At 39.0% G+C, this 25,648-nt stretch overlaps 1 protein-coding gene across 1 annotated transcript in view; it reads left to right on the forward strand.

The window, feature by feature from the left end:
• Positions 1 to 121: 121 nt before the first annotated feature.
• The window catches only part of LOC100370815 (nucleoplasmin-like protein ANO39), a 31,062-nt gene continuing 5,535 nt past the window's right edge, over positions 122 to 25,648 (forward strand). Inside the window, exons 1-9 of the mRNA XM_002737082.4 lie at positions 122 to 242; positions 14,272 to 14,366; positions 14,664 to 14,786; positions 15,105 to 15,195; positions 19,699 to 19,853; positions 20,020 to 20,133; positions 20,979 to 21,109; positions 23,851 to 23,893; positions 24,595 to 24,714. Of these exons, the coding sequence (XP_002737128.2) occupies positions 221 to 242; positions 14,272 to 14,366; positions 14,664 to 14,786; positions 15,105 to 15,195; positions 19,699 to 19,853; positions 20,020 to 20,133; positions 20,979 to 21,109; positions 23,851 to 23,893; positions 24,595 to 24,714 (894 nt within the window). The 5' untranslated portion in view covers positions 122 to 220. The remainder of the gene's footprint in view (positions 243 to 14,271; positions 14,367 to 14,663; positions 14,787 to 15,104; positions 15,196 to 19,698; positions 19,854 to 20,019; positions 20,134 to 20,978; positions 21,110 to 23,850; positions 23,894 to 24,594; positions 24,715 to 25,648) is intronic.

Raw genomic sequence — 25,648 nt, forward strand, 5'->3', positions numbered from 1 at the left:
AAGAAATGGTTTTTACTGATATAAGTAATAGAATCAGTTACTAACTTTTTCATTTTCAATTAAAATGTGTGTTTCTTCTTAACAGTGGTATTAACTGGTTAGTTCCTGAAACTGCGTAAGGTCACCGCGCATGCTCCGAGTTACTCCTGCAGACACGTGTGAGAAGCGTCTTGTTGTACTTCGCTTGAGTATATTTCGCTTCTAATTTTAACTATACAAAATGCAACGAGAGTATTTTTGGGGTGAGTCTAATATTGAACAACTATTATTACATCTCACAGCGTGAACTATCTGATTCAGTATTGTCGATTTCTCGGTAGTATGTGTACCGGAAGTGAGTAAGGACATCATATCGTATGAGAAACACGTGTGCGTTTAAGACTAATATACCGTAATATTACAGTTACTAATTGGTTGGTAAGCCGGGCGATCATTTGAAATTATCTGAGGTGGCTGGAAGATTTGATAAAACCGAGATAGAGACGAATTGCATGCAAGGTGTTGCAGGGAAAAACAGTTGGCGCATTTAAGAAAAGTCCTGTACAGATAAGACAAAACAAATTACACTGATCACACTCTTCCAGCCACCCCCCTTTGATTTCAAATGTTTGACCCCTAATGACCTATGAAAGCATACTTAAATGCAATGAAAGGATTGTATCATAGTAATAATACGAGGTTATTACGAGGATTCTCTAAGACAAGCCTACGTCACAAACTGGTCAAATTCCCCCAAACATTGCCAGCAACCAATCACAGACTAGCTTAAACAATAGCTTTCCCTGACGGTAATACTTAGCAACGTTATTGCCCCCACGCTAACTTGAAACATCTTTTGTTTTTGTCTCGTTTCCGTTTCCGGTCTGTCTTAGAGAATACAGTACTCATTTCGCCCAACCTCCCGCCCGCTTCCGGATTTCGATCGCTTTTTTTTCGCTTGCTTTGTTCAATTTGACCGCGCAATTTCCGCTTTTTTTTCGACCGGGCAAATCCGGAAGTATCCGCTCACGCAATCGCTCGCTCGCTCGCTCGCCTGACAGCGCAACCGCCCGCATTTACAGTTCACTACCTACTGTTTCATGTACAAGTGTATCATTTTTGTTTTTATGATGTTAAAATAAGAATAAATACATTCAGAAATTTATAAAACGACCATTGAAAAATACGGTGGATCACACGGCCATATAAAATTGGTAATAATACATGCGCGTAGTAATAATGTCCACCATAAACAAGATCGAACCAAACATGTGAAATCAAATACGACACTGACACAGACACAACTAATATGAAATAAAACCATTCTATTTTTGGTGGAGGACGAAAAATGTCTACTGTAGAGTACGGTATTCGTTGAGTAACCGTGTGTAGGGTGACGGTTGCCATGCACGCATAGTTTGGGTTCAACACGGGTCAAGTTGTAGTTAGATTAAAATCTGTGGCACCTATAACAATTGAAGAATATCTGCAGGAATAGTAAGACTGTGAAAAAAACGACTGATCGATTGTTATAGAATGACCGTAGTGTACAATTTGTCAAACAAATACAATACTTGCAAATGTAATGTCGGCCAGCGCCCATCTTACTTGTTTTTATTTTTGCGCCCAATGTCTCGTTATAAAATAAAGGATTCAAATTTTGCAGGGTATTCCGTTTTTTTGCGAACTCTGGGCGAAATACTTTCATGAGCTGTGCGTAGTTCACTAACAGCCAAAACAAAGTCAGCTTGGACATTTAGTTGTGAGACGCGACAAAACAAACGCTGCCAGTGATAGATTACGTGAATAAAAGAACAAAATAAACGCAATCAAAGGCGCCGACCACACGCTTTGGAAATAAATAGAACGCGTTGCTAAGAGGAATCGCACCTGCATCTCGACGACGTCTCTGGTCATGAGCAGGGTTTGCCGCGTCTAAGAAAAATTGAAAGTTAAAAAGGAATCAGTGTCGGGGGAACCATTCACAATGTTTGCATGAAAAATCCCAGGCGAAAGCGTTTTTTTTTTCCTGTTACAAACACTATGGTACCTGAATCCCAATTAATTCATAAATATAAATAGGTAAGGGTCAATTTCCTGCAATCCTTCAAGATTAAATTTGCGTCCGAAAATCTTTCTAACGATGACCTGGAAGATTGCCATGATTGAGTGCCACCATTTCTGTTCTAAGATTTATTCATTATAATTATACAAATGTTCATCCCAACAGAGGTGGACATACAGTTTTAGCGACCCGAAGAGCTCATTGTCAACCGAGGCGAAGCACTACGATAAAGACTTTCCGTTCCCAATAAATAAAAATAATAATAAAACTTCTCATTCCCGACATTATGAAATTCTTTCGTTTTGGGGGAAAAAACCTGGAAAAAAAACTGATTTTGACAAAATAATTTAGAAATTGATATTAAGAATAATTCATAACGAAATGTATTTCCATATGTACCCATAATTTTTTTTTCATAATTACTGATTACACACGAATATTACAGAAAAAAATAATTTGCTATATTATCTATATTTGTGCCTTTTATTTGTCTTGAATCGTGACTGAAAGGAGCTGGATGAAATTGTACTCTGACAAGCGATTAATCGTCACAGTCATTATACTAGTAGTTTAAGTCCAATTGATTTGCAGAAATTCAGCTATGCGATAATTATATGTGCAGTTTTGTTTTGCGCACCCAGACACGAGCAAAAGTTAACCAATATATTTTCTGAACTACAGCATTCGTATTACTTATGCAAATTGAGTAAGGGTCATAGTGTGAGTTGCGTTCGCAAATAACAAAGTGTCAAATTATTTTGAGCGCCGTTCGGAATAAATTTAGTCAAAATCACACACAGAAACACACACAACACACAAATACTTGTACTCAATACATATCTCGATTGACCAGTTATATAGCTGCTTGAACTACACACACAAGGACGTAAATTTGTAAATACAGGTCACAGTTCGACTTGCGTAGCAAACGTTACAATGTGTCAAGTGATTTGAAGGAGTCTTTGTTCCAAAACAGAGAAGCAATAGGCGTTGTGTTTTGAATCGTCATTAAAACCTAAATTTATTACGAATAAAAACTTAAGTTTATACATACAATGTACGATCATTGTTACTCCAGTGGTCGGTTGGCAAGCGAACGATGTTTCTGAAGCCAGCCATAGCAGGAGCGAGTGAACAAAAGCGAGTGAGCGAGCGAACAAAAGCAAACGCGAGCGAGCGTAAAAAAAGCGGTCGGTTTCCGGTCGGAAAGCAGCGAGCGGTCGGAAATTAATCGATAAGCGGTCAGGGAAAAAAAGCGATAAAAGCGGGAGGTTGGGCGGAATGAGCACTGTACCTCTAAGGAGACACAAGGACAGTACAGACGAAGTATCAACAGACACGCAGCGGAGGTATATGCGACGGCATACTGTCTTTTGTCACCGCACATAAAATCAGCCAAATAGTTAATTTATACTGATGAAAAAAACGAATTGTAACTCTACATATATTAAGTGTCACCTAATAACCAGTACAAACAAATGGATCTTGTATTGAAATCTAGTAAAAATTCGATGTAATGAGCACAAGCACTGACAGATGTGTTGCAAACTGCGCGGCCGATTGATTGTGAGTGAAGTCATACGGCTTCCTTGGCTTGGTCATTTGTTTATAACTGTAGTTGTGAAATCCTTTTTTTTTATAATCAAGTTGCTCATCCCTCTCTTTCTAAGGTCTATGGTCAGATCAAAAGAAATACCTGCATTGCCATTCTGTTTATTAGTTGTCTGAGATGACCATGAGAGCAACAGCAAACGTATTTGCTCATCAACTGTATAGTGTCATATCGCTGCAAGGATCTGTTCTATCATATGGAATGTATCTTGTATAAAATTTGAGTTGCACTTATCTGCATCTATTGTCTTGATTCAACAGCTTCTCTTGGGAACATTCGTTCTTTTGATGTGCTTCCCTTCAACCCTCAAACAGTGTTCTCCCCAGGCCCGCGTCGCTTAGACAAACAGCCGCGTTGCTTTTGTTTCGCCCGCGATCCTTGAAATCCTGCCCGCGATGCTTATTCACGTTGTATTGTTTACAAGTGTCAGCCTCGTCTAGCACATCTTTAAAACAATAACATGTATTGATCGAAAGGTAATCTCGCCTTTGTACATAGTTAGCCTTACAAAAACAGTGATAAAAACGGAAGTCTACAAGAAGTTACCAAGTCTATCAAGGGTGCGGAGCAGGCAAACCCAAAATACTAGGGTAGTAATAATTTGCCCATTGCGTCGGGATGGTCTATCCCGAGTTGCTGCACTGCGATTAATTGCGTTTTTACTACTTCATTGCCAGTGACACTAATTACCAAGAATTAAAAAAACAAGTGAAATTAAGTCGCATCGGGGGAAAAAAAACTGTAAATAAATCGAAGTAAAAATTATTCAACTGCAGACGAGACGGACAAGGAAAAAACGAACCTTGACCTCTAGAAATACCTCATTCATAGTGCGTCATTACCGAGGAACGCCACCCTAAGGCGACGTAACGCATGTAGTTACATCACAACCGATGCATGCTGGGTTACAGCGGAGATTTTGACTGAGGTAACAAAGATGGCGGCGCAGAGTGCATGTTTTTCCGCGATGTTTAAAAACAACATTTCGTTGTAATTTCTTAGTTAATCATCAATGAATCGTTTTAATTAAGCAAACATTCTAAGTTTGTGTATTTTTAAACAAAAAAGTCAGGGACCGATGATTGCAACAGCAGCGGTGAATACCCGTTCAACGCAATGCCGCCAGCTGACAATGTTACGGTGATCGTAGCGTTACACAAATAATAGATAGATCAATGAAAAATCGCTGACTTTAGTTTTGAAATGCCGTTGTAGAAAAAAATGTTACCGGGGGGGGGGGGGGGGGGGGGTATTATTGATTTATTAATTTCTTCATACAGATTTTACAAATTTAACAAACAAATCCCCCCCCCCCTCGTGTCGTATGAACTGACAGTAACATTGGCACTAAAACTGACTGTACTTGTACACAAAATAATGATGAACCAGTTACCTCCACGGATAAACAATATATTTACTGACTGGCTATAAGTATTTCCATTTCTTTCCTGTTCTATTTCAAACTTTATTTGACTTGATGCACACATAAAACACAATGAATGTAAATGATAAAAAATATATGAGATATGTATCAGTTCTTTATTTCAGTTAAAATGTTTGTTGGGGAAGCTAATTATTATGCAAACAAAATTATGCAAATAAGATGTATTGTTATGTAAATTAGCCGCGATGCTTGGCTTAGAGTCTGAGGAGAACACTGCTCAAATATTGAAATTATTTTGTTTGGACTCTCAATTGTATTTTATTTTCCGTTGTACATGTATATGTTTGACATGTTTGAAACGCAAGGGTTGAGAATTATTGGTACTGTGAGTGTAAATCAATCAAAATTATGACTTTATCATGCACATGAACATTTGGCATGCTTGTAAATCCATGAGTTGTTTTTTTAGAGCTGTTGAAATAATGAATAAAACTAAACTCAGATGCTGGTCCAACTTTCTGAGTTTTATATGCATCGACTCATGGCAGAGGTGGAGGTGAAGCGTCTTGTGTTAGTCAAGCTGTATTCATTACACTTTGAGAAAAAGCACCCAGTTGAGCAACTTATGTCTGTATACATTTTCTATGGGCAATCCATCTTTTATCTACCCTTTGTCTTTAGGTGTCACTTTCCTAAACAACCTGTTTTTGACTCCCATGTGCGAAGCACATAATGTCTTTCAGTTGGTGTGTCTGTGTGTGTGTATGTGTGTATGTATGTATGTGTGTATGTGTGTCCGACTGTTCCACTGCTATCTCAAGAACCATACATCGGTTTTTGATGAAACTTGGTGCATAGATGCTCTGGGCCAATGCGCAGATTTGATTAGGTTTTGGTAAAAATCCATGCATATTAATTACCTAATTTGCATGATAATTAGCTGATTTTTAGCTGTTCCATGATTGTTCCACTGATACATGTATCTAAACAACCACTCATTGGATTTTGATGAAACTTTGTACATACATGCTCTGAACTAATGCTAGGTTTTGATTAGTTTTTGGTAATAATCCGTGGATACTAATTACCTAATTTGCATAATGATTAGTCAATTTTTGGTTTTTCCACTGATATCTTGAGTACTAATCATCACATTTCAATGAAACTTGGTACATAGATGTCATATGACACTGCACAGACCTGATAGTTTTTATGGTAATATCAGTACATATTAATTACCTAATTTGCATAATTAATTAATTTTCAGCATTTGATACAAGTACTAATCATCACATTTCAATGAAACGTGGTACATAGATGTCATATGACACTGCACAGACCTGATAGTTTTTATGGTAATATCAGTACATATTAATTGCCTAATTTGCATAATTAATTTTCAGCATTTGATATAAGTAGTGAGCATTACATTTCAATGAAACTTGGTACTTGCATACTCAAGGATTATGCAGAGATTGATTGTTTCCGATAAATATTTGTGCATATTAATCACCTAATTTGCATAATGCTTAGTAAATTTTCGGTTTTTCCACTGATATCTCAAGTACTAATCATCACATTTCAATGAAACTTGGTACATAGATGTCATATGACACTGCACAGACCTGATAGTTTTTATGGTAATATCAGTACATATTAATTACCTAATTTGCATAATTAATTAATTTTCAGCATTTGATATAAGTAGTGAGCATTACATTTCAATGAAACTTGGTACTTACATGTACATACTCAATGACTATGCAGAGATTGATTGTTTCTGATAAATATTTGTGCATATTAATCACCTAATTTGCATAATTAGTTAAATTCACTACGTTCAATTACCCACTATAGACTCCGGGTCAGTCAAAATGACTATTTTGAACTGTAGGCATTAATCAGCGATTCTGCCGGTGACAGAGAGATAGAATCTAGGTCAGGGGAAGCCCCATGACCTCAAGATTCTTTTACCCCTTACGTCACAAACCCACGTGACCGAGGCCACATGGCAACGCCATAGGCAGCCGTCCATCACTCTTAATTTCTCTCCGCCTCGAGTGGAGATGAAATCTAGCGAGCTCTGCTGGATCGCCTGCTTTTTTTTCCTGTCCGGATTTATAGCTTGGGTTGTTGCCGCTGCTCGGCATCCGACATGGTAGCTGGTAGGATAAGTTTTCCTTGTCTTTTTTTACCCTCGTGTCGTTTTCCCCTTTGTGTGTAGTATTTTTCACAGCAAAGAATTCAAAATCCGGTGCCACTACGTAGTCACATGTTGATTTCATGGCGGCACCTTTTACAACTGTAATTCGTCTCCCTCATGCATGTCGTCAATATTTTTAATGTATTTAGCAATATATCGATGTAATGACAGCTCCAAGGCTCGCTGCCTTTTTCTTCCGGTCTCCTCGTCTTTCGAGCCGACTGTACAGTGGTTATATTCAGAATTTACCAGCATAGAACCCGCATCCGAGATACTTTGTCGTGGCTACGTGTGGGTTTTGGGTTTTTTTGCGTGAAAGCGTGTTTTTTTCACTGGAGTTCTGAGGCCTGAGATTTTCTTTCAGAGCCATCAAAATCGCTGACACTGACCGCGTCACAGCAAGGTCGCGCGTCCAGTAAACAAATCGGTTAAAGTGAGTTGCATGTTTTGCATGAGTGGAAAGTCCTCATGCTCGGCTACCGGTACCTCAGGTAACGGGACGTCAAGTAAGAGGCCCGACGGCGGAGGTACCGATATTCAGGCGGTGTTTTTACCCGATTTTACCGGCTGCAGCGAGGCTGTGCCCCTGGAGGCTTTCCTCCTATGGGGCCTGTTGCGGGTCTCTTCGTGGACCCTTCCTCGCACGGCGCCGAGTTTGCCTCCGAGTTGAGGGCTTTGGTCGAAGGACTGTCGGGGCAATTGCGTCCCTGGCAGGCCGGGTAGATCAGACGCAGTCGGAGCGAGCTGTCTCACTGTGTCCCCTCGGTGGGCAAGCAGGAAGAGACACGAAAGCATGTTTGCATTCAAACACGTCTCTTCCGGGGAACCCCCGTTCCCAGGGACGGCTCTCCCACTATTTTGGGGCGTGGCAGAGGCCCAGGCTAATTGCCCCGGTCCTTCTCGGGATCCTCGGGCACTGAATGCCAACGGGGTGCTGGCAGCCAAGTCTCCGATCTCGGGGCAGGGCTTTCAGGGCAGGGCACACGTTGACCTCCCCTACTTTCAGCCAGCTAGGGTTCGTCACGCGGTAACGGTACAATGGTAACGAGTTTTTCCTTGTGTCCGGTCCCCGCTGTGGGTTTTGACTCCTTTCTTACCGACCCACGGGCGTCCCCAGAGGGAACCGACCCTGTCATGAGACGCACAGTCGAACACGCTCCCTCTCACATGTTAAAGTGAAAGGAGATGCAGTTCGCTCGCGTCAGATACAGCTGGTACTCCGGGTGTTCCCTCAGAGTCATCCATCTGTATGACTCTGTGAGCCACGCTTTTGGGGTGAGGTGGAGTATCATCGATCCCAGTGATACGATGTATATACCCCCACCCTTGATCCACAAGCAACCACCTAAGGTTACTTCAACGCTTATGGGATCACGGGCGTCAGGATCCAAAGCAACCCCGTCGGCAAGTCTCTCCCTGTCCGCCTGAGTGCGGAGTGGGGCGCAGAGCATGCAAACGGTGTTGATGGGCGGCGTTGGTCAGCCGTGGAGGAGGTAATGCTTAAGGCCCCCGAGTGGGGATAACATAAGGCAACACTTCCCACTGGACCAAACGCTACCCGGTCGGTGGGGTTTCGGGATCAGACCCCATAGCGTGGGATGAGACCAAAACGCCCCCAACCGGATTCCAAGGCTCCTTCCCCAGACCCTGGTACCACGAATTTGGCAAACCGAGCAAAGGGGGATAGCCGCGTTCCATGGGTGTCCTTTCCAATTGAAGACGACCCATCTAGCCCTGAGGGCAGAGTTGCTTGAGCACATTATGCGTGACCAGCACTCTGGAGACCTTGGGAGCAGAACGCACCAGCCTCCTAGACCAGGCGACATTTTTACTGGTGGGCCACCGCACATCTACATGCGACACCCCCTAGTGTCGCCTGGCTCTCTTGGCCAGGGCCACTACTGTGCTACGAGACGCGGCCTTAGACGCACGTGTTTTCGTCGACAAGCTGAGCCGGGGTACGTCCCCGCCTCAGTGACGCAGACTGGACTCCCTCCACCCTCTTTGTTCAGGGAATGGTGGGTACAGTCTCGGAGCTTCGGAGTGCAATGAACCGGAGGGTTCAGTTTGAATCCGCTAGCCAGTTGGTCCTACCATGGGCAATCGGAGGGCACCCCAAGCACAGAAAACACAATGACCTAGGGCGTTGTCCGCTAGCCAGAGTCAGCCAGGAGGCAAGCGCTTATACCCTTCCATGGGAGGGGAGGGTAGTGGCGCGCCCCCAGGGAGGTAAGAGCCAGGTGGTGGCTCCCCACCCTTCCTGGGCGGACGTCTACCCGGCAGCAGGGGAGGCATGTTTGACGCTCACCTCTGCAACGGGGGGGGGGGGTCACGTGTTCGGTGAATGGCCAGGTCACAACTTAGTGACTACTTCAGGCCTTGGGGACTCACCTCATGGGGGAAGGAAGCACACACACCCCCCTTGCAACTGCCAAACACATGGCCACATATCCCTGTCATTACAGATTGCGCCGGTGTAGTCCGGTTTGAAGACAACGGGTGACCGATCCCTGGACCTTTCCAGGTGGTAACATCAGTTTACGGGATACCGCTGAAATCTCCTTTTCCCCCCGTCAGTGTCTCCCCTGTTGGGCACTGCCAGGGGACTCCCACAAGGCGGAAGCAATCAGACAGGAAGTAGCAGTTTGCTGGGGAAAGACGCAATATACAGGGTACATCAGCCGGAGCTAAGGCCAGGCTTCTACCCAAATGTGTTCGTAGTACCAAATCTACAAGTGGCGGGCATCCAGTTCTGGACCTAGGCAGACTGAATCAGTACGTGCTCCTCGATCGGTTCCACATGGAGACACCATTCAGGGTTCTTCTCTCCATCCACCGTTTTGACTGGCTAGCCCCGCTAGACTTAAGCGGGGCCTACCTTCACGTACCGATGCACCCAGCGAGTTGCCATCTCCTTCGAATCGCCCAGCTGGGCCAAGTATTCGAATCTCGGGTGCCTCCCCGTTCGGGTTAGGCACAGCGCCCTACGTGTTCACCAGAGTGATGAAACAGGTAGTGCTGCTGCTTCACCAGATATCGGTACACCTCGATCCGTACCCAGACTTCCGGTTACCAATAACCCGGGCAAGGGGTAATAGCCAAACGTGTCAGGCTAACACAGGATTTACTTCACCAGTTGGGCTCATTGGTAAATCGACAAGTCCCACCTCGACCCAACGTGCAGTTGGTGTCCCTGGGCATGGAGTTTTGACACAGAGGTACAGGGGTTGAAGAATATGGAATTTTTCCACTGGTCCAGGACTAGTGATAAAAAAATTGTCACTAGTCCGTGTAATAATTTCACTGGTCCTGAAATGATGTTTTAACATTATTTTTTTATTTTCTAACAGCATACATTGTATTTCATTTTCAATACTACATATACATGTACATGAGTAAGTTACTTTTCTGATACAATCTCAGGTAATGGAGCATGTTCATCAGTTTTAGGTTGAGGTAACTTATGTCCTGATATATGCCTTGAAGTTGATGAAGATAACAACCATTCAACAATTGCTGGGTCAGGATTACCGGTATAGTCAGCTAAATCTGACATAACAAATAATTGGTTCTGAAAATTGTTATGATTTAGTCTAGTTCTGAGTTCAGTTTTTATAACATTCACTTTAGAAAAACCTCTCTCACAAGCACTAGTACTAGGTGATACTGTTAACATATATTCCAATAATTTCTTAACTGGTGCACTAATAACATCATTTGCACTCTGTAGGATTATTGAGTATACATATAAAAACGTCTGTGTCCTGTGTGTTTTGCAATAAAACTTCACGTTTAACCAATCATTAATTATTATCTCTCTTTCCGATTCACTGAAATATGCCTTGACTACTGTACAGTGTTCTCCCCAGAAATTTTTCATTGAGTCGCGGCTAATTTGCATAATAATTAGCATATAATTAGCATAAATTAACATATTGTTTGTCATATGGGGGAATAAAACAAAACCATTTTTTTTTCTTTTTTTCTATTTATTTTATGTACAATCTGTATACAATTATTGCACTGCATGTTTAGTATTGCAAATGTCCCGCAGAAAGACTGAGTTTTCTGTTTCTTTGCTTGGCCCAGCAATCAGCAACTTTATAAAACCCTGTTCAGTCCCGGTAAATTAAACATGGGGTTGATTATTCTCATTGCTTGTCTTCCGTTTCTGTTGTTTTCCGGTTAAGTACAAAAACTGTTACGAGTCACGATACTTACGCTACTATGTTCGAGCTGAAATTATCCATCTTTATGTATTTTTTTTAATTATCGATGTTGTCTGTTCAACACAATTGTGAACAATTCGAGACAACAGAGGTCTGAATTACGAATTGTTGCTATTGTTATACCACATAAAATTGAGGCTTTTCTTCCAAGAAATAACACAAGTGTCACTCCAATTTCCACACGTTTCTTGATTAGAATTCCCGATTTCTTGATAAATATATTATTTTCAATTATGCTTCACTTAATACATCCGAATCTGAGCACGATATGCGATCCGAGTGGGAAGTTCACGCTCGCTGGATCTTACGTGGGTGACGCCATCTTGGATTCACAATCACGAGGTCAAAATTCATTCAAAATCATAAATATATATTTTTTCACATTTTGATCTCAAAAAACAAATACAATATCAAAAATACTGACAAAAATCAAAACCAGCAGTATAATTGTGTTCTAAGTGTTTTACAACTGTTACAATATTTACCGCTAATGACTTCACTGCGCGTTCTTTGCTTGCCAACCAGTGAACCTGTTTGACTGACGAGAAATGTGCTAAGTCAGTCTCAAATATATTGGCAATCTCCTTAAGTTCACGTCGACGTTTCGGAGAATAGTGGTAAAAATGAAATATCCCCTTTAACGTAGCCTCGAAGTCTGATATTTGTTTCACAATTTTACAAGCGTCCAAAATCGCCAATTCTAACTTGTGCGCCACACAATGAATACCAATAGATGACGGGACAATGTCTTTTATTTTCGTGACGACACCCGTCTTCTTTCCCATATTCACGGAGGCACCATCAAAGTTTGATGATATAAGAGATGGTTTTTTTCTCCCTATCAGGGTTAAGATCGTCCAAATTTAAATCAACACTTGATAATCCATTCGTCAAGGCATCAAAAACCCCCTGTGATGTGGCATTTTCTACTGATGTAATTGCAACCTCGCGGGTGACAGGTAACTTGGTACGTGGCCCAACATAGCGTACATAGGTAATTTCCTGTTCAATAATTGATTTGTCGGTACTACCGTCGCCAAGAACACTGATAAAATTCACTGTCTTGATTTCTTTGGAAATATCCTTTCTTAATGTTGAAGCAATGTGTTCCATAAATTCCGTACAGCCATGACTATTAACATAATTTTCTCCGAGCTTTAATCCATTTTTCTTTTGAATACCACAAATAAATTCGATGTCAGAAAAAGGCTTTCCTGCTTTGGCGACCGCATATGCGGTGTTGAATAAATATCTCATTCGGTCTTGGTTTTCTTTACCCATTCGCATGAAGGATTTGACGATACGAGTTTCAAATACATTTTCCTGTGACACTTGCGTTGCTGCTCGGCCATCTTTATCTCTCAAGAACTGTCAGGATAAGTGTTCGTTGGTGACATCGTGAGATCGTAGCGGATCGAGTTTCAAATTAGTCGTTCCTTTCACTAAGGCACTTGACTTATCAGATGACAGCGGATAGTTTCGGCAATATTCACAGAACATAGTATCCGTAACTTCATCGCAGCGTACCCAAGGAAATTCAGTTGTCCAATGTGACTTGAAAGTCCGAACACGTTTCTCACGATCATATTTCTTGTCCTTCGTCAAGTTCGCGAGTTTCTCTGGTTCACTATGACTTGATGTCACATTGTACTTCTGTTTTTTAGACGGAACTTCTTCTGTCTCATCGTCATCACTCCCTTTAGATTTTTTAATTTGACTAAACCCAAAATCAAACAAACTCATGGCTGCTGTACACAAATAATGTTTGCGCGTGCAGGATTCATTGTATTGCACAAAAGTAGGCCGACATCATTGATGTTTCCGCGCGCTATATTATTGACCAATTACAGTCTGCGTAAGAAAACTGAGGACGTCACTACGTTCCACGTAATAAACCGGCAGAATCGCTGATTAATGCCTACAGTTCAAAATAGTCATTTTGACTGACCCGGAGTCTATGGTGGGTATGAACTATGTGAATAGGCAGGTTCGAAGAACCCTCGCCTAATTTTCAGCTCTTCCACGGGTATCTCAAGTACTAATCATCGCATTTTAATGAAACTTGGTACATAGATCCTTAGGACTATGCAGAGACCTGATTAGTTTTAGGGCAAATATTTGTGCATATTAATCACCTAATTTGCATAATTAACCAACTTTCACACTGATATCTCAGGTACTAAACATCACATATCAATGAATGTACATGGATGCTGTAGGACAATAGACAGACCTGGATAATTGTGGGTTAAAATCTGTACATATTAATTACCTAATTTGCATAATTAACCAATTTTAAGCTTTCACACTGATATCTAAAGTACTAATTATTCCGTTTCTACTAATTATTCCATTTCAATGAAACTTAGTACAAAGATGCTCTAGGACAATGTACAAACCTAATTAGTTTGGGGTAAAAATCTGTTCATATTAATTCCCTAATAAGCATAATAATTCATAATTTTTTGGTTCTAATCACATTTCAATTAAATTTGGAAACATAGATTTTCTGTTACATTGCACAGACCTCATTAGTTTTACACTCAAATCTGGTCATATTAATTTTCTGATTTGCATAATTAGTTTTCAGCTAAGTAATTTCGAATTATATTTAATGTGTCTCCAATACTATCAGCACATGGGAGTTCTTTCTAAGCTTTCTTTGATTGACATATGTAAAGAACAAAAACAGTTCTTTTTGTACCCTAACCCCAACTTTAACTCTTTCTCCCATTTCTCTGATTCAATTGTACATGTTCCCCCTCCAGACAATAATTCATTGCTAAATATTTGTTTCAGGCGCTGAACTCAGTAAATCACAAACAGTTTCAAAATGGTCACCGGAACGGGGTAGTGGTGATGATGGGCTTGAGCACATATTGGAACTCAAACAGGTAATTACCTTTTTCAGCATCATAAAATATCTCTAATATAAATAAATTGATTATGTTACCAAATTTATTCAAAATACTAATAGTATAATTTACATAACAATTACTTCAAGACAAGTTAATTCACATAAGATGAAGATGCCTCTGACGTGATAATGTCATAGTTTCTTGATTTGATATTGTAAGATTTTACGTCAACAACTAATTGTTGAAGGTATAATTCAAAATCTTTAAGTTGTCTTAATAATTTATTCACCATACCGGAGCACATTCAATTCTCTGTCTGTCATTGTCTTCTAGGCGGTTCTTGGAGCTAAAGCCACTGCAGGTGGGAGAAATATAGTTGAAGTAACGACAAACACATTTGAAGGAAACTCTGTCAAACAACCTATTTTATCTCTTGAACTTGGGAAAAATGATGCGGTAAGTATGTCTTGTTACCCTGGCAATTAAAATTGTGTGGTTTTCATACATGAACAATATGATGACTGAACTGAATTGTATACAATAAATGTACCAAACATACATGAAAATGGTGATTTCTGAGCATAATTTGGTTTCTATGGCAAATAATTTTTTTTTTAAATTTTGTTTGATAACACAATAGTGATGATTTTAATTTAATAAGTGTTTAATTAATTTTAAATTTGTCATCACGTGAATGAGTTTCAATGTAATATTGCTGACAATCACAAGGATCTTTTAGTTTTAAAATTCTTTCTTTTTTTTTCCATCACAAAGTGCTCTATGAACCTTACATTCCGAGCTCCAGCTACTTTTAAACTTATTAAAGGATCAGGTCCAGTTTACTTGGCTGGCACACATGTACTAGGTAAGTCTTCCCACTACTTTTATGCCCAATGAAATATGTGGCATGAGTGTACGCTGCCCTCTGGTGGACTATTATATTTAGTTCTTTTGTTTTTTCTTATCATAAAGGTACAGTACAGTTCTCGCGAAAGCTTTGGCTTCACTTCAGCTTTACCTTCGCTTCAGCGTCACATCATTATGGAATTGTTATGGCTTCAGCATCGCATCAATGTCGCGACATTAAAAAGTAAGGCGGTTATCGCGTCGCTTCATTGTGGCCTCATTATGCCGACAATGTGGCATCAGCATCGCTTCATCAAACAAAGAAGTACAGAACTCATTTCGCCCAACCTCTCGCTCGCTTTTGCGACCGCTTGTTAGTCCCCGTTCTGACGTAGTCCGAAAACGGGGACTTATGTTTTGCCCTGTGTGCGTCCATGCGTGCGTCCGTGATCACCTGTATCTTGAACATGCATGGACTGATTAAGTTCAAACTTCACTCATACATCACACATTATATGGGACATATGCACATGCATTTTTTTCATGATCCGATTAACGATAGCCGAATAGCGGCCATTTTAAGGCCGCAAATGCATCAAAATCGCACATTTTCACCATTCCGGACCCGGATCTCAGTTATGCATGGACAGATTTTGTTCAAATTTGGTACATACATTAAACATAATAGGACCTTGATGCACGTCACTTTTTTTTTTGGATCGGGTTTGAAATGGCTGACTGGCGGCCATTTTGTTTTAAAGAATTCAGTTCTGGATCCGTATCTAAGACATGTCTGGATTGATCAAGTTCAAACTTCACACACACAAGGTACATCATGTCACAAATAGATATGTGTATTTGTTTCATGATCCGCTTAACAATAGCTGAATGATGGCCATTTTAAGGCCGAAAATGCATCAAAATCACGTATTTTCACAATTCCGGAACCGGATCTCAGTCGTGCATGGATGGATTTTGTTCAGATTTAGTACAATGTGTTGTACATATGCAGGTGCATTTCGGTCATGATCTGCTTTGAATGTATATGTCACTCAAATATGAATGGAACGGGGACGTGTCATTGACAATGACTTGTTGAATTTCTGTTTATTTTCGACTGCAAAAATTCGGACTACTAACAATTTTCTGGTTTTCATAGATCACGGCTACTAGTTTAGTAACCGTGCATAGATGTTGAACAACCGTCCAAAGTTCAAATACTTTTTGTTTTAACTATCTATAATTATATGCACGCAATCTGACCCTTTGACCTAGATTTGGCTGGGATTGACTATTTTATTTTAAACAATATTCTGACGCGACGCACTGCTACAAAATGTATTTCAACAGAAGTATGACATGGTTGTCTGGGTTTCTTTTCCTGACTGTGTTGAGTTTACGATTTGTATAATTATTGTTATTTCCCCCAAGGAGAAGACAAGCCGAAGGACCATGAAGCTAAATAGAAGTCCCACGCATGGACTGAGTGAAAGAAAATATTTCGAAGGCTAAAATAAAACCTACCGTTAAAATCCTATTATAAACCGCGGTTTATATTACAATGTATCAAATAAAAAATTGGGATCAACAGCTAAAGTTCGGGGTGCGGTTTATATTAGGGACATATTGCAATCACTCAATGGGCGTGGTCATTTTTTCCCACACCACTCGCACAAAACAAACAATACACCGTACAATCTTTTGAATATAAGCGTAACTCCAATTTAGATGTCAGGGAAGAGTGATAAGCCTCACGTCACAAAAAAACTGTTCACATGAAGAAAAAAATACTTTGTATATTTAATGTAATATGCATTTTTTTTTATTTTCTTCGTAACGGAAAGTATATTCTGACAGGAGTTTCAAATAAAAACAAACATTAATAATGTATTGCTTAGTAGAAAATGATCATGGTACGGCACTAAAAAAGTACGGTACCGTGGGTACGGTAACGCAATCCGGCCATGCTTCGGCTCACAGGTGAATAACTGTTAAAATTGTTGATTATTACTCAGTAGTGATTATAACAATGCACGAAAATTAAATTCGTTGAATTGTTATCAAATGCAAGTAAAATTCAACTTAGTTTTACCGTAAGCAAATTATTTCGGTCACATGTAAACGATCGATGCGATATCCGCCATGTAGTTTGAATGCACACGAGACATTACTTGACCGGGTAGGTCAAGTCGCTAATTAACCAATCCAAATGCTGGATGGTGCCCACGTGTTCAAATTACCTTAGTTCATTTAAATATGTTAATGACAGGTCACCGACTTCATGGTGAACAAAACCCGGAAGTGATTTACCGATAATGTAGTGCGAGCTTTTGGCTTTGATTTCCATGGGAAAACGACATGACTTTTTTTTGAAATCAAGAAATTAGTTGTTTTCGAAAGATAAACTGAGCATTGAAAAAGAATTTAACAGTTTTTCTGTGAGAACAGCTCATTGTCGAAAACTTACGACACACGGACGTATTCATAAGGAGTATTGACAAAAGTTGTCACAAGACAAAAGCAGTTTCACTGCGTGTTTGACATCCTAACACTACTGAACAATAAAGAGGTGTGAATATTTTTAGGCACGTTGTCGAAACAAATGAATAGGATTAGGAACAATGTACCAGCTCGTTGAAACAAAGTCGGTCACGGTCTTGTTGAATTGGGGGTGCGGTTTGTAATAGGTACTTTTCATGTTTTCAATTTTTGTTGAGAACTCTTTAACACTGAAGCCGGAATCGGGGGTGCGGTTACTATTAGGTATGCGGTTTATAATAGGATTTTAACGGTAATATCTCTTTGTGTATTTGTCAATTTTGCATTTTGCATTTGGTATAACAGTATGTTCGTAAATATCAGAAAAAATCTCGTCTTTCTTTAATAATGTCATTTGTTTGAAATGTCTACTGACCGTGTCCCAATAGTTTGTTTGGAATATTGATCCCCGTTGGTTTCTCCAAACGGTCCCGACGTCCGTCATTCAACACAATCAGCATTTATTTATCGTAATTCATGGGGATCATGTCCCGTAATTTGCTAGCTGTAAAACCAAATAATTAAACAAGTACTATTTATTATATATTTTTTCACCTCACGAAACTACAACACAGCGTAGAACAGTCGCCTTGAAATCGATGGAACTTCAATTATCCATTTCTCACCTTGAAATAAAAATAAAAAAATTCGAAGAGCATCGAGGGATATATTATTAACCAGTCTTACCTATCGCTAGCTTTATTTTATTCAAATCCATAAAATTCACGAGTTTTTCGACATTTGTTGGCAACTTTCGCGCTAAAAATGGTTGAAAATGTGGGTGTGGTTCTCTCGCAAAGTCCCATTGATAATACGGACAAATATAATGGTTCTGTGACCCAGGTCGTGCTCCGATCAGGTGACTCTCAGCTAATCAATGATGTTGTAACAAAGCATATTTGACGCTAATTTAAGGGTCGTCGTACCATCCAATCTCCGGCATCGATTCATATAGTTTTTTTTGTGCTGTGACAGGCTTCACTGAAAAACATCTGTATATTTTGACAAACTGCTGGGATTTGACCTCAGTTCAAAAAAAGAAAAAATAACTGGGCTGAGATACAGTAGAGTAGTCCGGGCATGGGATCAGACTCGGCTAAAACGAAACGAAACACAGAAAAATACCACTGAAATGAGGAATCTGAATCTGTTCGATTGCATCATGTGATTTAAGTTTATCACGATTTTCCTTGCAGTCAATATGACACAAGTCACCTTGCAGAATGCAATGTACTTCAAAAAGTTTTTGGTACCCAATACTCGCAACATTAAATAATTAAACAAGATATCTTTTTAAAATGTCATTTTACTCTTGGTCATATTATTTTATTACCCTTACCGCCTTGAATTTCAAATCGATTACATATCAAACTTCTGTACATGTGTTTTTCTCTCCTGCCTTTCCGCATGAAAATAATGAGGTCATACTCATGTCACAATACTTTGAAGCTGATGCCATGTTGATGCCATGAGACTGCATAGCTGAGGCCACTATGATGCCACAAAATAAGCGAGGCGAACACAGCTTTAATTTTCAATGACTGCCACAATGATGCGATGCTGAGGCGACAATGAAGCCATGCGCAGGCGACAATGATGCCACAAAAGCCAAAGCTTTCGCGAGAACTGTACTGTATGGTCAAGTCGCATATTTATATATGTAATTTAACTGCTTGTAACTTGCCTGTGGCCGGAACATATTTACTCCAACCTCGCTATTTAAGCATTTTTCTTTCTGGACACGTTAATGTAGAAATTTCCTGAAATGAACACCAGTGTAGGGTTTGCAAAGTCATTTTTCCATGGAAACCTGTTTTGGGTGGAGGCTTCCTTACTCTTTGTCATTTGATGGAACAGATTCCTAACTACCCTAAGAGTTTTTTTCACATTTTTATCAATTCTTAAGCAAAAGTATTTGGTGATTTTAATGTAATTTCAACAACAGAATTTTGCAATAATTATTTAATGCTTGTGTGTTGTATAGAATTGGAAGATGTCTCAGCTATGGACTCCTCGTATCTAGAAGGAGAAGCAGAGGAAGAGTCATCAGACGATGATGAAATGGAAGATGCGTCACCAGATTTGAAAAAATCCAAAAAAAGACCAGCTAACACACCACAGACAGGAAAATCAAAAAAAGTGAGTAGACTATGTTGGTTTTAGTGTTCACCACCCATTGAATGTTGGTTTTAGTGTTCACCACTCATTGGATGCTGGTTTTAGTGTTCACCACCTATTGAATGTTGGTTTTAGTGTTCATCGCCCATTGGTTGCTGTTTTTTGTAATGCATGTTTGTAATTGTAGGTTGCCAAACTAGATTTAAGTAAGACCTCAACAGAAGGTGACGAAGACAGTAGTGAAGAAGAAGATTCCGATGACGAATCCACTAGTGATTTGGATGAAGAAAATTCTAAAAAGGTATTTCTTTGTTTTGAAAAAAAATTAGTGATACACATAAAAAAAAGGCAAACAAATTTATAAAAGTTAAAAAATGGTTATTAAATGTATACAAAAAGTATTTTTATCATCTAATTTCAACCTGTCTCGTTCCATATCGTCCACCTGTCTCTCCATCCGTTCGTCCGTCCGTCTTTCCATTCGTCTGTCTGTCTATTTTTTGTACAAAATTTGTAGAAGATGAGGAGGCATAGTACATGCATGGGTCAGGTTTGGTTTTGTTTTTTTGTTTTGATTGTTGACAGACTGACAGCCATGCCTTCGCAGATTTTATTCAAACTTTATTTATTATTTTTATTTAAATTGAAATTGAAAGGAAATGACAGTATTTTTTATTGTGACCACAAATTTGTATCATATTGCTTGCAACACTGCTATATTGTCAGCCAATTTGTGCCTAATTTATTTATTTTTTTGGTTAACCTGATCTCCGGCTTTGCATCATCCGATTTGCATAGCGGACTCTTTGAAATCTGCATGTTATTGCTGTAGAAAGTTAAATTGAATGTTTTGATTAGGCGGCAAGGAGATGGATCCATCAATCAGCATTCCTGTAACGATAATAACACACATCAGTTTCAAATTTAAACCAATGGATTTAGCCCTATTATTTATCATTATAGAGTACTTGTATCTAAGTTTTATATATCATCAACTATTTCTTAAACGTTATATATCGCATTGCCTGTTACAGATGCGTTTTAAAACAAAGGATGGTAGTTCTAAAAATGGATAACATTTTGACCTCTTCACAAGCTACTAAAGACACTGAATCGTTGACAGGGACTATTTCATTTTCTTTATAGTTGCTGGCAGGCCTTGCCGATGCTGATTCTGATGACAGTGATGATAGTGATTTTGATGGCGACAGTCAAGAAGAAAGTGAGGAGGAAGGAGACAGTGATGAAGAGGAGGAGGACGATGAAGAGGATGAGAGGTACCTAACTGATTAAAAAAAAAAATTATTAATAACCCTGTTTGGGCTTAGCTTGATCTCACCCTTAATTCGAAAGTAAATTATCTACTGTATTTATCTGAAAGATTGCCCGCTACACAAGATCGCCCATGGGCAATGTTTCAGCACTTTGTGCAGTAAAAATGAGAGCCCAAATTAATGGGATAATTTTACAGGTTTAGCGAAAATTTCACACTGGTGTTGTGTACAGTGCTGCTCCGATGAAGCTTTGTAGAATGTATATGATTTTGCCAAAAAATTAACGCTGTGCCATCAAACTTAAGCCCAAGATAGATATTAAAAATACTAGGTGCTCTTTTGTTTACCCCAAAAAATATATACCGGTAATAAAAGTTTGTTGTTAGAATAATTTAGATGCAATCAGCAATTCAAAATTATGCGACAGAAAAGCGTCGTCAATCTGGCGAACTTGTACTGAAATGGTGTCAAGTGGCTAAGATAATGGGACCTTGATGCACATCATTTTATATTTTGGATTGAGCTCAAAATGGCCTGACCAATTTATTTCAAATTTGGGTGAACTCCGAAAAAAAATAGACTTGTGGATTGACCCCTGGCGTGCATCTCATCAGCCATATCTCATACATGCTTGGGTCAATCAAGTTCAAACAGCACACATATACATCAGACTTCATATTTGACAATTATATATGCATTTAAGTCTTCAACAAATCCAAAATGGCTAACTGCCTGTCATCTTTATTAAACCAATCAAGTTTAAACTTAATATTCACACAAACATCACACATTAGGTCGTATGATCTGTATCAGTGTTTGTGCAAGCGATCAGTGTTTCAATGAACGAGCAAGTGAGGAATAACTATAAAATGTTGTCGTTTCCTGGTCGAAAAATACCACACAACCAGAAATTGATTGATAAGCACTGATTAAAAAGTGATAAGAGGCTGGTTATTGGTGGTAAACAACTTGGCTCTCATTGGTTGAAAATAAATGATTTTCATTGTTTGTGCTGTATTCCGAAAATCCCTTCATAAAATGTAGCAAATGGGAATAGCAGTAACGAATGTAAATACATTTTTTTTTAATCTTTGATATACAAATGATATAAAAGTTCTCAGATATTTGGCATCAGTTGAACTTGTAAATTTCTGATCTAGTGTGATTTTCACTAAAAGAACTTTATTACTAGGTAAATCTTTTATTGCAATGTCATGTGATCTGCTTTGTGATAATGGTATCAGTGCTTCCATAGTGAATCTCATCTTGAATGTATTCAGCCAGTTCGGTTTTCCTCTTCTAGGTGTCTGCTTTGTTGAAATGTTGTGAGCTACCTATCGGTTACTCTTTCATTTCAACTTCAGCTTTGCCACATGTGGCCATCTATTCTGCGGCATTATGTGGATACAATGTATTCTCTTATGTCCCAAACAAACATAACCCCCAGACAAATCTTCAAAATCTAATAAACATACCCCCGCAAATGTCCAAAATGACTGGTGAATTGTTTCTTTGCTTCTACAAAGTGCTCTTTCTGGCATATATGAAAACTGTCCCTTGTAATTAGAAACAAATGATGCATTTCTATCAGTATACTTCTAATGTCCCTGTTTGCCAGGCTGCAAGATCTAATAAAATAGCAAACCAATCACTAGCCGAGTCGGCCTGGCTGAGAAACTTTCAGTACAATGGTGACGTATTCCGTGAAATTTACTTTTTGAATCCTGTGTCTTTGCAGTTAGTGTGTCTGTCTCTGTGTGTGTGTGTGTGTGTTGTGTGTGTGTCTGTGTGCGTGTCTGTTCCACTGATATCTCAAAAACCATACATTGATTTTTGATGAAACTTGGTGCATAGATGCTCTGGGCCAATGCGCAGATTTCTTTAGGTTTTGGTAAAAATCCATGCATATTAATTACCTAATTTGCATGATAATTAGCTGATTTTTAGCTGTTCCATGACTGTTCCACTGATATCTAAAGAACCACTCATTGGATTTTGATGAAACTTGGCACATAGATGCTTCAAACTAATTGATTGGAAAACGACATGATTTTCTTTCTTTTTTAAATCAAGAAATTTTTTGTTATCGACCCAATTTCGTAAAATAAACATACCATCCAAAATAAGAACATGCCAAGTGGAATTTCTTTGGGGAAAAAAAATAAAAGTACCGTTACTTTTATTTGGTACATGAGAGTACCCTGGTCCCAGTGCTAATTCATACAGTGCTAAAGAAAGTAGCAGTGATACCAAATGTTCTAGTGACAGAGTGATTCTGAATTGGCCAGTGAGATGGTGGTTTTCACTCATGGCTTCTCCAGCTGAGTATCTAATAACATCGCATATACGCATGAGGCAGTTGCAAGATTGATGTAGTGTGGAACAGGTGGATCAACTGAAACATCTGTTTCCCAAGTAACTGATTTCCTTTTAGCATTTTGTATCACACAAAAAAACTCTCCTGTTCAATTTTTATACTGAACAGCAACCACTAAAAATTCCCCAGTCTAATATATTCTAGTCCTAGATGCATAATGTAAGCCTCATTTTGAACCACTGAAATCAGACACTGAACATTTTTTTTTCTGATATCCATTGCCTCTGGTTGACTAAAATTCAGTGCCTCATTGCCTCCATAACTTCAGGCCACCATTGATGGCGCAATCGCCCATAGTCTGTTATTTTTAAAAATTTGAAAAAAAAATATTATTATGACTTAAACTAATACTACCTTTAATTTACAGTGATGAGTCAGACGAGGAGGTTGTCATACCAACAGCAAAAAAGGTAATACTGATTTCTAGTATAGACTTGTACGAGATGTGATCAATTTTGTTTCAAAACTGTATCTCCTTGTACATTGTAGCCATGCATGTCAGTTATAAAATTTCAGTAAAATACACTGTCCATTTCCACTAGCTTCCTTAGCTTTCACGCTACTCTGGCATGGCTGCATGTATTTAATTGTTATTTGTAAATTTTTATTATTTTGTTGGTTATAATAACCGAGACTAGATGTTAATAGCATTTGGTTGTTAAATTAAAAAAAAAATTAACATTAATCCACTAGAGAAAGTATTGCTTGTATTGGAAAATAATTTTGTCAGACTTTGTGAAATCTGTAGAGTGCAGTTCGTGGGTTTTGAAATACAGAACAAAATTCAATCCTTCATGGTTAAAAACCATACAGGAGTAATAATGTCCTCAACGACAAAAGGTGCCACAGCTGATTCACATAATGAGAAGCCAACAAACGTGTGTCATTGCTCTTGTAAAAATGTGACCCAAAAAGGACATTCAATCAACATGACCTTGCAACTGGAGATACAATTTGCTGAAAACAGGAAGTGGTTTCTGTAACTATTGTGCAAAATAAAATTCAAACATAATGGCAAAATACTATATGCACTGGGGTCAATACAAGACCCTTTATTTTGAGTGGTCATTGTTAAATTAACACTTTGTTGATTTCAATTATTGTTCTATAGGGAAAGGGCAAACCTCAGGTGAATGGTAAACCTGGTTCCGCAAAGAAAACAGAAACAGCAAAACCAGAGGCTAAAACTCCCACCAGCAAAGGAGGCAAGAAGGAAAAGGATACACCAAAGGTACCAACATTTGTATTTAAATCCAAGATGTGTCTATAGCTTTACGATTGTTTAATTGTTGACAATCCCGCCAACCTCTGTAGTTCTTTTGGGGAGGCTAATCTCACGGGATGTCATTTTTCGATCTGTAATTGTTTGAATAAACAAGCGATAGTTGTCTTGTTGTATATCTATCACTGTATGCCACTGTGATGCGATAAACATAGATGTTGTTTTGTTTGAATCATTTACTGGCTTCCAGAAAAGAATTCCTTAATTACATTCACGCAACAAAGCCTGATATAACAGTTATACAAACTTGGGCTGGGACTGTTGAAGACCTTCTAATGATCTATTGTTGTTGTGTGAATAGGAATCCTATTGTTATCCCTGTTCATCATGACAGGTGTCAGATCTGACATTGTTTGTGTTGTACTGGTTAATCTCTTTATCGCTAATTGTTTTAATGTTGGTAATTAGAATGGACACCAATTAAGACAGTTTACGCTCTCTAATTGGGCGTAGCGTGAAAACTATTATGAATCGAGTAATTACGCCCGCCTAATTAGTTGTTGCGAATTGAAAACATTATCCTTGACAATGAAATTGCATTGTTAAACTGGGAGGGGACTTCAGACATGCTCCTGCCTGCCTCTATAGAAGCTATTTGTCATGTAGGGAGGAGGATTCATCAGGATTTCCGTTGTATATGTTTATTTTTCTAATTAAGGCTCCTTGTTATTTGCTTTATTGTTTTGGATAAAACTTGTTTATGGTCATCGTACTTTAGACTTGTTGTCTATACATTTGTGTCTATGTGTTGTACATCTTGCGGAAAATAGGGTGTTATCTCATTACCGCAAATCTTTCTTGCATCACAACATGGTTTGCGACATGTTTGATTTAATGTTATTCACTGTGTTGTTGCTTGGTGCTAATTTGGGACAATCCATGA

Source organism: Saccoglossus kowalevskii, chromosome 10 (genome assembly GCF_978046115.1).
Source record: "Saccoglossus kowalevskii chromosome 10, keSacKowa6.1, whole genome shotgun sequence".
Lineage (NCBI taxonomy): Eukaryota > Metazoa > Hemichordata > Enteropneusta > Harrimaniidae > Saccoglossus > Saccoglossus kowalevskii.